Here is a 15,408-nt window from a genome sequence, read left to right on the forward strand (position 1 = left end):
TTATGCCAGAATGTTGTCTTGCTGAATGCTTCTGGGACCTTATAAAGAATTTGTATTCTGCCGTTGTTGGATGAAGTGGTCTATTGATGTCAGTTATATCCAGTTGATCAGTGGTGGTGTTGGGTTTGTGCACTCAGTGATTTTCTGCCTGTTGGATCTGTCCATTTCTGATAGAGGGTTATTGAAGTGTCCCACTGTGTAGTTGTACAACTTTGACCTCCCTTGATTTGATATTCTGTTGTGAGGTACATACATGTTAAGGATTGTTGTCTTCTTAGAGGATTGATTGCTTTATAATAATGTATCTCTTAAAATTTTTTTAACATTTATTAATTAAAAAAAAAATTTTTTTTTTTTAACGTTTATTTATTTTTGAGACAGAGAGAGACAGAGCATGAACGGGGGAGGGGCAGAGAGAGAGGGAGACACAGAATCAGAAGCAGGCTCCAGGCTCTGAGCCATCAGCCCAGAGCCCGACGCGGGGCTCGAACTCACGGACAGTGAGATCGTGACCTGGGCCAAAGTCGGACATCTAACCGACTGAGCCACCCAGGCGCCCCATTTATTAATTTTTTGAGAGACAGAACGTGAGCAGGGGAAGGGCAGAGGGAGAGAGGGAGACACAGAATCCTAAGCAGGCTCCAGGCTGTGAGCTATCAGCACAGTGCCCAACACGGGGCTCGAACCGATGAGCAGTGAGATCATGACCTGAGCTGAAGTCGGACGTTTAACCGGATTGAGCCACCCAGGCACCCCATCATAATCTATCTCTTTATCCCTGATGACTTCCCTTGCTCTGGAATCTGACTGAAATTAATGTAGCTACTCTCGCTTCTTTTGATCAGTGTTAGCATGGTATATATTCTTCCTTCCCTCTATTTTTAATGTAAGTATGTATCCTTAAAATGGATTTCTTGTGAGAAGTGTACAATATGGTCTTTTATTTTGATCCACTATGACAGACTTGGTCTTCTAATTGGTGTACTTAGATCATTGACGTTTAAGGTGATTATTGGACTAATATCTGCTATATTTGTTACTATTTTCTATTCATTGCCCTTGTTCTTTTACTTCAAGAGACTGCCCTAGAGTCTGCAGGATCCTTTTACAACTAATCCAGTTCACTTATGCGTGAGCTATAATCATCTAATACATTGTTAATATTCTGGAAAAATGTTACCATTTTTGTTAAGAAAGATGGTCTTTAATGATCTTTATGTAGATTCGAGTTTTTCAACTCATTTTCTTCTCTGAAGAATTTCTTTCAACATTTCTTGAAGTACAGGTCTTCTGGAAACAAATTCTCTTAACTTCTGTTTGTTTGAGCAAGTCTGTTTCTTCTTTACTCTTGAAGGTTAGCAGAATACAAAATTCTGGGTTTTTAGTTTTCTCTCAGCACTTAGATACTTCACTCCTTTCTGCTGCCATGCTTCCTGAGGAGAAGGCGGATGCAATTGCTCTTTGCTCTGCTTCTCCATCCATAAGGCGTGTCTTCCTCTGGCTGCTTTCAGGAGTTTGTCTTTGCCCTGGATTTGCGCTGTGAATATGATACGCTTATATGCGGTGTTCGGGCATTTATCCTGCTTGGCGTTCTCTGAACTTCCTGTGTCTCTGGTTTAGCGTCTGACGTTAATCTGGGGAAATCCTCAGTCATTATTGCTTTGACTGTTTTCTTCTGTTCCTCTGTCTCCATCTTTTCTTCCTGGCATTCCCCTTGTACATGTTACTTCTTTGTAGTCGCCCCACGGTCCTTGGATATTCTGATTTGTTTTTTCCTGTCCTTTGCTCTGCTTTTCAGGTTTGGACCTTTCTGTTGGCGTGTCCTGCGGCTCAGAGACTCTTTTCTCAGCTGTGTCTGGGGCTCACTGGATTAACGTCTGCTCTGTTTCTTACTGTGCCCTGTTCCTTGCCCTGTATTTTCTTCTACTTTCTCTCCCACTTTTCCCTGCTTTTTGTAGTTTGGATTGCACTTTCTCCATCATGAGTCCCTCATACATTCTTCATTTCTGTTCTGGTGTTTTGACCTCTGCCGTCTTTTTTTTCCCTGGTAATTTCTACCTTTCTTTTTACATTACTCATTTTTTTCTTGCACGTTGTCTACTTTTTTTCATTATAACGTCTAGCTTAATTTTGACAGTTACTTGGAATTCTTGGAATGATCGTTCCACCACCCGTCATGCCAGAGTCTGGTTCCTGTGCTTGCTGTCTCTTCAAACCGTGTTGTTTCCTTTTTCATGTGCTTTATAAGTTTTTGACCAAGTTGGACAGGATGTGCCAGATGAAAGGAGCTCACAAGCCTTTAGTGACCTTCGATGGGGCGTGGGGGGCGGGATACATTCTGTAGTGCTCTAACTAGGCCTCGTGTCTTAATGGGTCTGTGCCACTGGCTGACCCTCGTGTCCTCCTCCTGTCCGCTGTGGGACAGGACCCGCGGCAGCTGGACTTTTAATCTCCCTGCCCTTGGGCAGGGATTGGGCTCTTGGGGATGGGCCTTGTTAAGAACCAAACACTGTGTTCTGTCTCTGAATGGCTACTTTCTCCCCTCCCTCTACTGGGGGCTGGAGGGGAGTTTTCTCTCCCCTTCCTCCCCCACCTCCCCCACCACCCCCCCCCCCCCACCCCTTGCCTGGAACTGCGGCACTCCCAGAGGTGAAACCCGGGAGCACGTGGACCCTCCCTCCCTTCCTGCCAAGATTGGCCACTGGGGGCTGGGCCCCAACTTGTGGGCGCGGAGGCTGTGGGTCGGCTCTTCCACCTGCTCCCCCCCCGCAGGCTCTGCCCGAGGCGCCGTGTGGGTCCCTCTGCAGGCCTGTCTCTGTTCACCCTGGGACTCCTCCTCTGGCCACTTGAAAGATTCCTGATCTTGTGCAGCTTCTCCCCTGTTCGGGCAGAGGGAGGACTCCGCTCCTCACGTGCAGGCTTCGAGAGCTCCCGCTCTCCGTGTTCGTGCCTCTGGCGCTGTGTGGTGACTGTGAAGGCCTCGGTGGCCTTGAGGACCGCCGTGCGTCCTCCTAGTCCATCTGCAGAGCTCCGGGGTCCTTGCACATGTGGTGGTGCCCCCAGCCTGGAGCGTTTGCACCCAAGGGGCCGTGTCTCTACGAGTGTCGATGCCCGTTCGCCAGAGCAGAGGCTTCCCTGGGAGCGGCTCGCTCCTCTCCGGTGATCTTGCCACAGCCCTCCTGTGGCGGGAGAGCGAGCCCCGTCGGGACACGAGGTGACAGGTGGGCCCCAGCGTTGCCTGGCATGTGGGGGCGGGGGCAGACAGGTGCAAGGCCGGCTGCCCTGTCCCAGTGAGCTCCATGTGGGAGGCAAGGCGGCCCTGACACCAAGGGGGTAGGGTAGTTTCCGTGGACCCCCAGCGATCCTGTACCGTCGGGTCTGTTTGCCTGTCCGCTCTCCTCATCCTGTCCACCCCAAGCCTAGAGACATTCCGGGGTGACGGCGGCGGGGCGGGTGGGGCGTTCAGGAAAGTTTGGTGTCCTTCCAGGCTGTCTGCCATTGTCTGTGAGCTGTCTGCTTGTCTGCGTGGGGGTGCCCGGGCCGCTGGGGACAGCGGGGAGGACGGCGCTGGGCACCCGGGACCTGCCTGTCTCACCGTCTTCATGAACAGGGACAGACAGCCCTGCACTGACCGGTTGGCCATGTGTCTGCTTGTTCGCTTCACTTTGGAATTGTAAGTGGAAGTAAGGAAGTGTGTGTCAGCATGCACGCTCTCAGGGACGGCCGGGGATGGCGGATTTGCAGATAACCCCGGAGCCGCCTTCTTCCAGTCAGGGGACCGCTAGACTGAGCTTGTGGTCACACGTTCTTTGTTTTCTTTATATTTTGCTGCCTAGCGTGGATTTTGATCACTGTAGTCAGGGGTGCTTTTGCCGCATCCCACGGATAGCGTTTCCAGTTTGATTTTCTTCAAGGTCAAATTTCATTGTGATTTTGTCCTTGAACTGTGGATTAAACAAGATTGTCGTTTAATTTTCAAAAACGGGTGTTTCCAGATATTATTAATTTCTCTTTCCCTTCTGACGTGGTAAGAGAACAAACTTCCTAGGAGTTCACGTTGTTGTAAGTGCATGGAGGGTTTGTGCTATGGGTAGCAGATGGTGTGTCTGAGTGAACATCTCAGGTGAACTTGGGGGAAAGAAACCCGTGTAGGCTCTTTGTGGTGTTCTGGTCTTCTGCGTCCTGTCTGATTTTCCACCCACTCCTTACTTCCGTGACTGAGAGAGGAGAGCTCACATCTGAATGTCTGATTGTGGATGTGTTGATTTTTCCTGTCAGGGCCGTCGGGTTTTGCTTCATGAACTCCAGTGTTCTGTACCCAGTGCACGTACCGTCAACCTGTTAAATGTGCCGGCTTCTTGATTGACTCTTACCGTTTTGAAATGTTGTCTTGATCCCTGATAACTTTGTCCTGAGGTTAATTTGTGTGATGCTAGCAGTTGTCCCATCCTTTTTTACATAGTCTCTGAATTCGTGTTTGGACAGTCTTCATCTGATGCCATTATCTGTACCGTTGAGGCTAGAAGCTCCTTTGGCCGGAGATAGTGCTCTGAGTCCATGAGTTCTACTCCACTGTCTTCTGTTTGGGCTCACGCTCTTTCTGGCAGTGGATCTGGAGCCAGTATTGTCTTTGTTTCTCTGTGTTGTTTCTTTTTTAAATTTACTGTTTATTTTGAGAGAGAGAGTGTGTGTGTGAGCAAAAGAGGAGCAGAGAGAGAGGGTAAGACAGAATCCCAAGCAGGCCCCGCAATCTCAGCACAGAGCCCAACGCAGGACTCGAACCTGTGAATCGTGAGATTGTGACCTGAGCCAAAGTCGGACGTTTCACTGACTGAGCCACCCAGGCGCCCCTGTTAGGCTGCTTTAAAGTATTTCACCGGCCACTGGTTTCCAGAACTGTGATTAGGATGCGCCCTGGCAGGTTCATCCTTGTTTCCATCCCACGTGGGCGTGGCTGAGCTCATTGGCTGTGTGGCCACGTGGCTGTGTGCGCACCACATCTGGAGAACTCTCTGCCACTGCTGCTTCTAGCTCTTTCTTCTCTCCCGGTGTGCTCCTCTCTTCGTGGGTGTGGTAAACCATCCCATTTGCCGTGTGTCAGGCCAGTTGACACCGGCTGTGAGGGTCCCCACGGCCGCTCCTGCCTCCACCGTCTTTGGGTCTGGTCCGCTGTTAACCGTGTCCACTCGTCTTCATTTCAGATCATGTGTTTTCACCACTTTCATTTATTTCTTTCCTTTTCTTCCCCACATTTTTCTGTTTTGAGTATTGTCTGTCGTCCTTTATATATTTGAGCAGATTATAGCTCTTTTAACATCTTTGCTGTTAATTACATTCTGGTTGTAACCCCCTTGGCGTGGGGTATGGTCTGCCACTTTCCTGCGTGTCGAGTGGCCTCTGTTGGGGTGTGGGCCATTTGAGACGTGTGGTGGCGCAATGGGACTGTGTGGCCGTGCTCGGACTTTGTTCTGGCCACCAGATGCCCGGGTGGGTCTGGAGCAGCCCTCTTGCTGAGGGGTCACCTCTGTGTGGTTTTTACCAACTGCCCTACGGGTTTGAAGAGGTGGCTGGCCGGACTTTGAACAACTGCCATCCCTTTCCACCCCCAGATGTTTGGAGTCCCTCTGAGACCCCATTCGCCAGCACTCTGCGCCCCCCCCCCCCCCCCGCCCCCGCCCCTTTGTCCTCCCAGCCTGGGGCACAACCATCCCATTCTCCTTGCTCCCCTGTGGGCCGGGTCTGCACATCACTCTGAGACCGCGGGCCGGGCGGGTGCACAGCCTTCTGGTGCTGTGGTCCTGTGTCTCAGCCGTGTGGTGCCTGGGTCTAGGTGTCTCACATCTGCCCGCTTTCTAGTGGCTTGTCGCAGGAAGACAGCTTCTGTAACTTAGTACTTTACGGCCAGATTGTCACTTATGTTGTGTTTTTTGTTCCATGTGATTTTGGGTTTTTTATGGCAGATCTGGGGAGATGAGCTGTTGTCCTTGCTATCTTATTTTCCTAGAACCCCTTTTATTTCCTTCTTAACAATGAAATAAACAAATGACTTCCTACAGGTTGGCTCTTTATGGCTTATTTTCATTTCATCCCTTTTTTTTTTTTTAATGTTTGTTTGTATTGAGAGAGAGGCACACACACAGAGCCCTAGTGGGGAAGGGGCAGAGAGAAAGGGAGACACAGAATCCGAAGCAGGCTCCAGGCTCTGAGCTGTCAGCACAGAGCCCAATGCGGCAGTCAGACCCATGGACCATGAGATCATGACCTGAGCTGAAGTCGGACGCCTAACCGACTGAGCCACCCAGGCGCCCCATTTCATGCTTTGCATAGCAGTTTTTTAGAAGTTCATTTTTTCCAAGGTCTGAAGTATTTTTGTGTCTAGTTTTTATTGACTTATGCTCACTTCTCTTTTAGGCCATGCTGGTGTGTCTGCAAGCATGATGAAGAAAAGGACGTCCCACAAGTAAGCAATTCTGAAACTTGCTTTTAGATAACAGGTTGTGGCCTTAGGTGACGGAGGACTTGAGATGCCATTGTGCTGCCCTCTTCTCTGTGCTGAGCAGGTCATGCCCCCTGTCTTTGGCCTGGCCTATGGCTGCCTAGGCCTGTCCTTCCATTCTTGAAAGCCTCCGGGCGATGATTTCCCCTCCAGCTCCCAGGGGTTGCGCTGTCTGCCGGAAGCCCCAGTGGTGAGGGCGGCGCTCTCCCGCTTCCCTCCTGGGAAGGGCTGCGTGCTCTCGGCATGCAGGTTCTTGGCTGCGTCTCGGATGCGCTGCTGACAAGGAGGGCCTTGTGGCCAGAGGCCTTAGCTCCTGCTGGAGGGCCTGAGTAGTATGCCGACAGCTGCTTGCTCACTGCTTTTCTACATTTTCAAGTACATGAGAAGCTTGAAATCTAGAGAAAGAATATGCCTGTTGAAAGATATTTTAAAAGGCTGTGTATTTCAAGTGACCAGTATAAGTCCTAAATTCTGTAGGTACCAGAGCGAACAAGCCACTTTTCCCTCCCTTTAATCTTTGTGTATGACATAGTTACGTTTACAAAGAAAATTGAGGTACTGTCTTAAATAAGACTGTGCTTGTACTGAGTTACATATTTGAATAGATTGCACAAGTACCCACCGGGTCCTGGTCACAGCTGCTGCACCATGGGCGCTGCTCTAACAAGTAGGTTCTGATCGTTTGGTCTTGATCGTAGATTGTTAACTACAGACCAGGCCCTCTGACCCTAGCTGGCACCTCCCAAGCCTCGCAGTATAGCAGTTCTTTCCAAATTGTTCATACCGAAGTCACCACCCTGTGTGGTCGAAGGGCCCAGGGCGCCTTGGCTGCGATGGCACATCTGGATGACGTTAAACACGCCCTTCCGTAATGTCGCTGATCCGAGCACACGTGCCTCCCGTGTAAATGCGTGCATGCATAGCGATGTAAATATTTGTCAGGTTAGGTTCACGAAGTGTCCTACAGTGTAAAACTTCACAGTGTAAAACAGTGTGAAGTTGAGGTCTGTGTGTCCCTGAGGGTTGATAAGGCATTTCCCAGATTTCATTGATATGCCCATTACTAATGTTCATGGTTCTGCCATGCCCACCGAGCTGGTAATCTACTGTATCTCCACTCATGTTGCACCATTGCCATAAGTAATCAGCCATCTCTTGGCCCAAGTGGGAGGTAACAAAACAAATACAAGCTGTAATATCAGGTAATGATAAAAACTTAGTGGGGAAGAGAAGCAAGTTAGATGTTGATTTGCAAGACCATAACAGTTCATGCAAAATAGATTTTACCAGTTAGTTTAAAATAACTGGCTTTCAGAGTGTAATGTGCATTCAGTTTTACCCATTTTTACACATTCCTGGATATCTCTGGTTGGAAGTTCCTTTAGTTAGGATTTCAGGCATTCTTGGGTTTGTGCGAGGGTTTCACATGCCTGCTCGTAAGCACTGCTTTCCATGGACTCGTGGCTCTGATGTGCTGGTAATGCCGCCACCACCCCCCCCCCCCCCCCCAGCACAATGAATAAACGCCTATCTGTTAAAACTTCTGAGAATCTGCTCCCCTGTGCTCTGCAATGCAGGGAGCTCAGTCGGGTGCTTGTTTCAGTGAAAACAAGCTTTCAGTAGACAGCCTTGAACTTGGTACCCTGTAGCCAGAAGGCGCCACGGGAAGAAAGGACACACTCTCAGTCCTGTTCGCCTGTCTTCTGATCTCTGTGCACATCTGAAGACGGTTGGAAAGAAAGAGTCTGCACGTTTCACAACAGGTGGCCATTGCTCACTGCCTCTGGATGGGCCCACAAGGCTGGTGGCGAGGCCCCTGGGCGGGAGCTGACTCGAAGCGGGGAGCTGGGTGGTTCAGCTGGGCGTCTTGGCACGTTCCTCTGTCTGCCTGGGACCCTGCTTACCGCGTCTAAAAATCCTGGTCTGGACTGGAATGGTGGGGCGTCAGCTTTTCTCTATAGACCAGGCTTTCTGCCAGCAAGATGTTTATGGAAACCACGAACAGAAAAGCAGACCCGGAGCCTCACTCTGCCCTTGCTGCCTCCACTGTGGCCCAACAGCGAGCGAGGAAAGGCACAAGGGACCCACCGCCTGCAGCCGCTGACCTGTGGCCTCGTCTCCTCTCGCCTCCTGTGTTTCTGGGAATCTGAGCAGTAACTGCACGTGTGGAGGGAGTCATAGGAGCTCCAGGGGACGAGTGTGGCAGCCCTGTCCCCGTGGGTATCAGCAGGACTCAGAGTTGGGTCCGTGGCAGTGGGAGCATTGCTGCAGCAGACCAGGGACATTGTGTAGCCACATCTTGTTCTGGTTTTTAAAGTGAAGGCAGCACACTTCCATGCCTCCTGCCGACCAGGCCCCCCACTACATTTTGGGAACAAGTTGGTAGGCAGGCCTTTCCCAGCTTTGCAGGACGTCGTTTGGGAAATGCATCTATAGGGAAAGTGTATTTGGCCCTTGAACAACATGGGATCAAGCAGCACAGGGCCACCTGTGCCCGGATTTAAGTACGGCACAGAACTAACTATGAGCGTATTTTCTGTTCCTTGTGATCTTTCTTTTCTCTTTCTCCTTTCTTTCTTTTCTTCTTTCTTTCTTTCTTTTCTTCCTTCCTTTCTCCCTCCCTCCCTTCCTCTCCTTCTTCCTTTCTTTCCTCTTTCTCCTTTCTTTCTTCCTTCCTTTGCTTTCCTTTGCTTTCCTTTGCTTTCCTTTGCTTTCCTTTCCTTTCCTTTCCTTTCCTTTCCTTTCCTTTCCTTCTTTCCTCTTTCTCCTTCCTTCCTTCCTTCCTTCCTTCCTTCCTTCCTTCCTTCCTTCCTCCTTTTCTGCCTGCCTTTCTCCTTTCCTTTCTTTCCTTTCCTTTCTTTCTTTCCCCATTTTTGAGAGAGTGAGGACGAGCAGGGGAGGGTCAGAGAAAGAGGGGGACAGAGGATCTGAAGATAGTTTGATCTGGGGCTTGAACTCATGAACTGTGAGATCATGACCTGAGTAGAAGTTGGATGCCTAACGGACTGAGTCACCCAGGTGCCACCCCCCCCCCCCCCATAATTTTCTTGATGATATGTTCTTTTCTCTGGCTTACTGGATTGTAAGAGTACAGCAGAGGTTACATACAGTGTACAAAGTGTGTGTAAATCGTTCATGTAATTGGTAAGGCTTCTGGTCAAGCTATCAAGTTTTGAGGGAGTCAGAAGTTATACTGGGGTCAACACCCTGACCCCTGCTTTAAGGGGCAGCTGTGCATCTTGAAGGGAAGGTAGAGTGGGGGGATCTCAGGCGAGACTAGCCGTAGCGGTTCTTTGTTGCAGTTTTCAAACAGAAATCTGGTTCTTTGTCTTCGCTAGTTGGAGTAGTGGATGCCTTTCCATTTCGAGGCACTGTCAGAAAACACGACGGGTTTTGGTGTTTGTTTAGAGAAATGGACCAGGGCTGTTACACACTAAATAGAGGGATTTCCAGCCAGTGCTTTCCATTTGTTAAATCACAAGTACCAGTCACTGACCGCAACAGTGACAGAGACAACTCCCCTCCTCCTCCCCCTCCCATCCTCCTTGTCCCCCCTCTTCCTCCTCTCCCTTCCTCCTCCTGGAGTCCCCGGCATGGGCTCAGGTACTTTTCATGGCACCCCTGTCAAGTAGGAACCCTGGGCCCTTTGATACAAGAGGTTAACTGACCAGTTTGGGGTCATGCAGCTGAGAAGTGACTGAGCCAGGGCTCCCAGAGGGGACAGCAGGATTCTAGAGCACATAACCACCACACTGTGCTTCCTCGTGGAGTGGTTGCTTGTCTCACATTGGAAAAGCAGGTTACACACACAAAGTAACAGTGAAGCAGGCATCTGCATGAAGTGTGGTGCTGTCTTAAATTGGACAAAAAGAATAATACTTTTGAATCGACTTTTAAGTGCTTTTTACACCAAGGAAGTGAATAGTGTATTGGAAGGCCTTGGCATTGGGAGGTTGCCGCAGACAGCTCTGGCATTCTCTGGGACAGAGTAATGAAAGAACCCATAGTGTGTGGATGGAACCCCGACTCCCCATCTTGTTTTTATATTGTCATTTTAAGCCAGCAATGGCAGTATCAGCTGTACAACTTTTATTAAGCAACAGGAACCAGAAAAACTTTTCTCCTTACTGGTGTGCATCTTGTAAAAAGACAATTATGTTGATACAATCAGTAGTTTCTTCTGAAATGTGCTGCAACACGAGTAAGGGAACTGCTCTTAGAAGACAGTACTAAATAGAATAAGGAAAGTGTCAGTAATTAATTTGTGCAACATAGTACACGGTGCTTGAGTGGCATTTCCTGGTTCACGGCAGAATGGTGCTGGTTGAAGCTGAAGAAGTGTGGTCCCTTTAAATACCGACCACCAAAATAAGATCTTCCAGTCCCGGGGAGGAGGATGTGCTTTGAACACAGAATCTCTTTTCTGGGTGACAGAACAATTAGCGGGGTGTGTTCCAGACTTCCTTAAAGTGTCCGGCAAGGCACAGAAAATGCCCCTGCAATCCAGCTTACCTTTTAGGGAACATGGGTACGTGGAAACTAGTGTTGGTTTTGACTGGTGTCCCCTAAGGTATGGTGCCTGGGGCAGCGGCGGCCCGGAGCGTGTGCTGGAAGGTCTGGGATCGAGGAATCTGGGGCCAGGTCCGGGCCTTGCCCACACGCTCCGGGTGGTCGCTCGCCTGCCAGTCTCCTCCGAGGCCCATCTGAGAGCTACTCGGGCTCCTGGGGAAATCCGCTCCTGTCGTACAGGGAGAGTGGCTTTCTGCCGAGGGGTTGGCCGGCCCCGTCTGCTCCCTGGGGAATCCCCGTGGGCGTATGAGAAGAGCCAGTCCCAGTCGTGAGGACCAACAGCAGCGCGTCCCTCCACAGCCCGGGGGCCTGTCTGTTGTTTCCAGAGGCGGCTGTGGAGAGAACCAGCAACGCGCTCACAGGCGCGTACCTCTGGCGTTCTGTGCTGTCCTCCTCGAATTGTTCGGATCGTGACTCAGTGCAGCCCTTTATTTGCGCGTGGCGGCGAGTTCAGCCGTCCTCCCGGAGCGAGGTGTCTGCCGTCCGCGTGCGGCAGCGCTGTGTGTGTGTCGGCCTCTGGAGGCTGGGCCTGGAGAGCCCCCTAGACTCTTCGCAGGGACGCACACGAGCTCGAGGGCTGTTACGAACACGTGTATCCAGGGAGAATGTAGGTCCGCAGCGCCATATTCAGGCAGCCCTTAATTTCTTTTAAGTTTGTTTATTTCGTGAGAGAGACAGAGCGAGCAGGGGAGGGGCAGAGAGAGAGAGAGAGAGAGAGAGAGAGAGAGAGAGAGAGGGAGGGAGACCGAGAATCCCAAGCAGGCTCTGCTGAGAGCCCGGAGCCTGCTTTGGATTCTGCGTCTCCCTCTCTCTCTTTGCACACCCCCACCCCCGCTTGCGCTCTGTGTGTGTCTCTCTCTCTCTGTCTCTCAAAAAAAAAAAAAAACCAAAAAAAACAAACATTAAATTAAGCTGAGCTGAGGAGCTCTCTGCCACTTTGAGTTGAAAAGGAAGCCCTCCGAAAAGTGCGGATCCAGAGTGGACCCTGGAGTCTGTACAGGTTGGAGACTGCAAAGGCTGGCTGCAGCCGAGGTGGCCGGAGGAGAAACCAGCCGTGGAGGAGGTTCGCCTGCCCCTCGTCTCCGTCCCAAGGCTTCTGCTCGCTCCGCTCCCGGCCACTCTGCAGCCCCCTGGGTCACTGCTGCTTCTCCGATCCCACACCTCCTGCTCAGACGTCGGGGCCCAGCTGGGCCTGAAGAAGTACACCCATGCTCAGACGCCGTGGTCTCGGCTGGCACGGAGCACAGGAACGCCGGCGACTGTCGGGCACCTGAGGAGCACTGACCGCATGAGAGAGGGTCACACACGGCGGGAGAGCTAACCAGGAGTCTGCGGGCGGCACCACCGCACCCAGACGAGGCCGACCCGCAGAACTCACAGAGGAATCGGGAGAGGAAGCGAACGTTTTCGCCCGATATAGGAAGGCTTGTTAATTAAAGAGACACGGTTCAGGAAAAGGTGAAGAAACATTTGTTTCTTATCTATCGGTTCGATAGGCTGAAGTTCAAGCCTGTACGTTTTACCTAATTCAGGAGAGCTTGGTCTGAGGCTTTCTGGAAGGTGAGCAGTGTCAGGGGAGTGGGATCATGGAGGAGAGCCGGGAAGTGCTGTGTTCCTCTGCTAAGGAAGGGACAGTGGGTGAAGGATCCAGAATAAATGTAAGAGAGAGGCACCTGGCTGGCTCAGTCGGTTAAGCGTCTGACTCTCTATCTCAGCTCAGGTTAGCTCACGATCTCACAGTTGTGAGTTCAAGTCCCACGTTGGGCTCTGTGCTGGGTGTGAATCTACTTCTTGAAAAATGAAATGGGGTGGGTAATTTTGCACAGCTGTCTTTAGATTGGTCAACTGCTAGTTGAGGGGTTGAATCCAGGATAGAAGCTCTTCTGGTTGTGATCTGTATTCTCCAAAAAGCCAGGACCGTGGTGATTGTGTGCCTGTGCACGTACGGAGAGAGATCAGAGGCTGGTGTGGCAGCTCCGGTCCCAGGGCAAAATTGCTTCCTGTGAGAACACTTCTTCTTAAGACCTTCAACTGATTGGATAAGGCTCAGCTACATTATGGTGGGCCATCTGCTGATTTACAGGTTGCCTTTCTAGAAAAATGCCTTCACAGAAAACATCTAGGGTAATGATTGACCACATAGCTGAGTACTGTGACCCAGCCAGGGTGACAAATTTAGATAAACCATCACACTGGCAGAAATGCTGTATTTGCTTATAATTTTGGTAGTAATGGTGGAATGTTTGTGTGAATTAGGAAACGGTGCATGTGACTGCATTCCTTAGTCAGCGAGGTTGGGAATCAGCCTGTGCCTTTGCTGTGAAGAAAGCCTGATGCTGTACACAGCATGTATCGCTGGGACTTCTGCTGAAATCTCACAGATGGTAACTGGTTGTCTGAGGAGACACATGATGCTGAAGATCCCTGTGCTCTCCCGGCAATACGTAAGGGCTGAGGTTCGTGGTGTCTGCTGCTGAGTTCCTGGGCGGGCAGCGCTGACGTGAGCTCTTGGCCCTGCCTCTTCCGTGCATCCAAGGGAGGGCGATTGTCCCAGCTGCTCTTCTGTCCGGCGGGTGGCCCTGCCTTGCGCACCCCTCTCTTTCCCTTTCCTCGTGCAGCCGTGGGGACGCACCCAGGGCCGGCGGGGGGCCGCCGTGGGGCCGCCGTGGAAGCTCCCGGGCACTCCTCGGTTCTCCGCAACCATCCTGTAACCTCCCGGGCCTCTGCGGTCAGTGTGGAGGCCTTGGCTCACATTCCCCTTGCCGAGAACCGTAAACTCTGCTGTCTGGTGGCCCCAGTGTCACTGTCTCGTTCTCGCGTGATGTGGTCCTCGTGCCTGGATGCCCACGAGATGTTCTTTTCCTTAAAGAATTTGTCTTAACTGGAGGATGTTCGCGTCAGAGGTGGGGTCTGTTTTCCCAGGGCTGCCTGTGCACACGGGTGTTGTTTCTCTCGGGGTTTTCCGCGAGTTGCGTCAGTGTCCTAATGTCCTACAACAGCTAGGAGCCCGTGTCCATTAGTCACACCTGTGTCGTGTCCTCCCAGGCGGGCCCCGCCGCGTCTGTTGGCCGTGCGCCTCTGGGTTAGTCCTCGTTTCTGAAACGGCTTCCTTTCTGGTTCTCACTCCCGGCTCTGGCCTCTGGTGTGTCCCTGGCTGTGGGGAACGGTTTCCATCTCCCTCCCTTGTGGGCAGATGGCCTGTGGGTGTGCCTCCCGACTGTTCCGTGTCATCCATGTGCGGCCGTGCCACTGTCCTCTTGGGCCCCATGTGTGAGGAGGGCTGTGGCTCCCTGGATGGCCATCCCCTGCAGAGCTCCGAGCTCCTCTGTCTCCGCAGGGCTCTGTGGGGTCTTCCCTTCTCAGCCCCCCCGCCCCCCCGCCCCCGCCTTGTCAGCCTGTGAACCCCATCCTCCTGGAAGGCAGGTCTGCTGGGCGCCTGCAGAAAACCCGCTCAGAACCTTGGGAGCCCTTTTCCACCCGATGTGAGCAGTTTTCCATCTGGGATGATCTCCCTCTTGCTGAGGAAAGGCCTGCGCCAACAGATATGGACCTCATTGGGCAGCCCTTGAGGTTCCTCTGTGTCACACTCCCTCTAGATTTACCAGCTCGCCTCCTTGAAAGTCCGTACATCGTAGCTTTAAATATCACAGCCTAAAATAAATTGTTTTTTTCAAAGTTTGTGTGTATGCCAGTCGCTTACGACTTTCGCTCGTGGTGTAGACGAGAGATCTCTGCCCACCGGACGTTCTCGGCTGAGCACGTGCAGTGCCCCGGGGCCTGGCCGTCCTCTCTGTCCACGCCCAGCTTGGTCCCTTGTCCGACTCCTAGGTGGAGCCCAGATGCCTTCCCTGATACCAGGACCCACGTGTGCTGCTTGTAAACGTTGCATGTAGATTTTCCAATTGTTAATAATCTGGAAAGAATGTGGTTTGGTGTTGCTCCAGTAATTTTTGATAATACATTAAGTGTTTGTCAAAATTCAAGTCTTGTTTCAAGTTACAACTTCAAAATTCAAGTAAGAGTCTGTTTCCTAGAGAAGTACTAACGGTGTAATGCCTGGATGCCAGCCGGCCTGGACTGCTGGTTAAAGAGAAGTTAAAGGTCTAGTTTTTTCTCCTTCATTAAGGTGGTGGGGGCTCATTATGTGGGCACCACAGTGGGTGAGATTGAACAGTTGCACGTTTCTGCTTGACGAGAAGCGGGTTCGTGTTCTGTAAAGCCGTGTGCATGTATGCGTATTTTATGCGGTCAGCCCTTCTCTATCTATGATTAACTGAGGTCACTGTGAGTTGACTGCAGTAATAGAAACTCACAGTTGAGAAAGCGATGCTCGTGTTCCATAT

General features: G+C 51.2%; 1 protein-coding gene across 3 annotated transcripts in view; it reads left to right on the forward strand.

Annotated features, from left to right (window-relative positions):
* SPIN1 (spindlin 1) overlaps nt 1–15,408 on the forward strand; it is a 76,409-nt gene that overhangs the window by 47,209 nt on the left and 13,792 nt on the right. For all 3 annotated transcript variants that reach the window (XM_053907715.1, XM_053907714.1, XM_053907716.1), the window contains exon 3: nt 6,412–6,460. In XM_053907715.1, coding sequence (XP_053763690.1) covers nt 6,412–6,460 — 49 coding nt within the window. The remainder of the gene's footprint in view (nt 1–6,411; nt 6,461–15,408) is intronic.

Source organism: Panthera pardus, unplaced genomic scaffold (assembly GCF_024362965.1).
Source record: "Panthera pardus isolate Hobbes unplaced genomic scaffold, ASM2436296v1 HiC_scaffold_20, whole genome shotgun sequence".
In the NCBI taxonomy this organism is placed as follows: domain Eukaryota; kingdom Metazoa; phylum Chordata; class Mammalia; order Carnivora; family Felidae; genus Panthera; species Panthera pardus.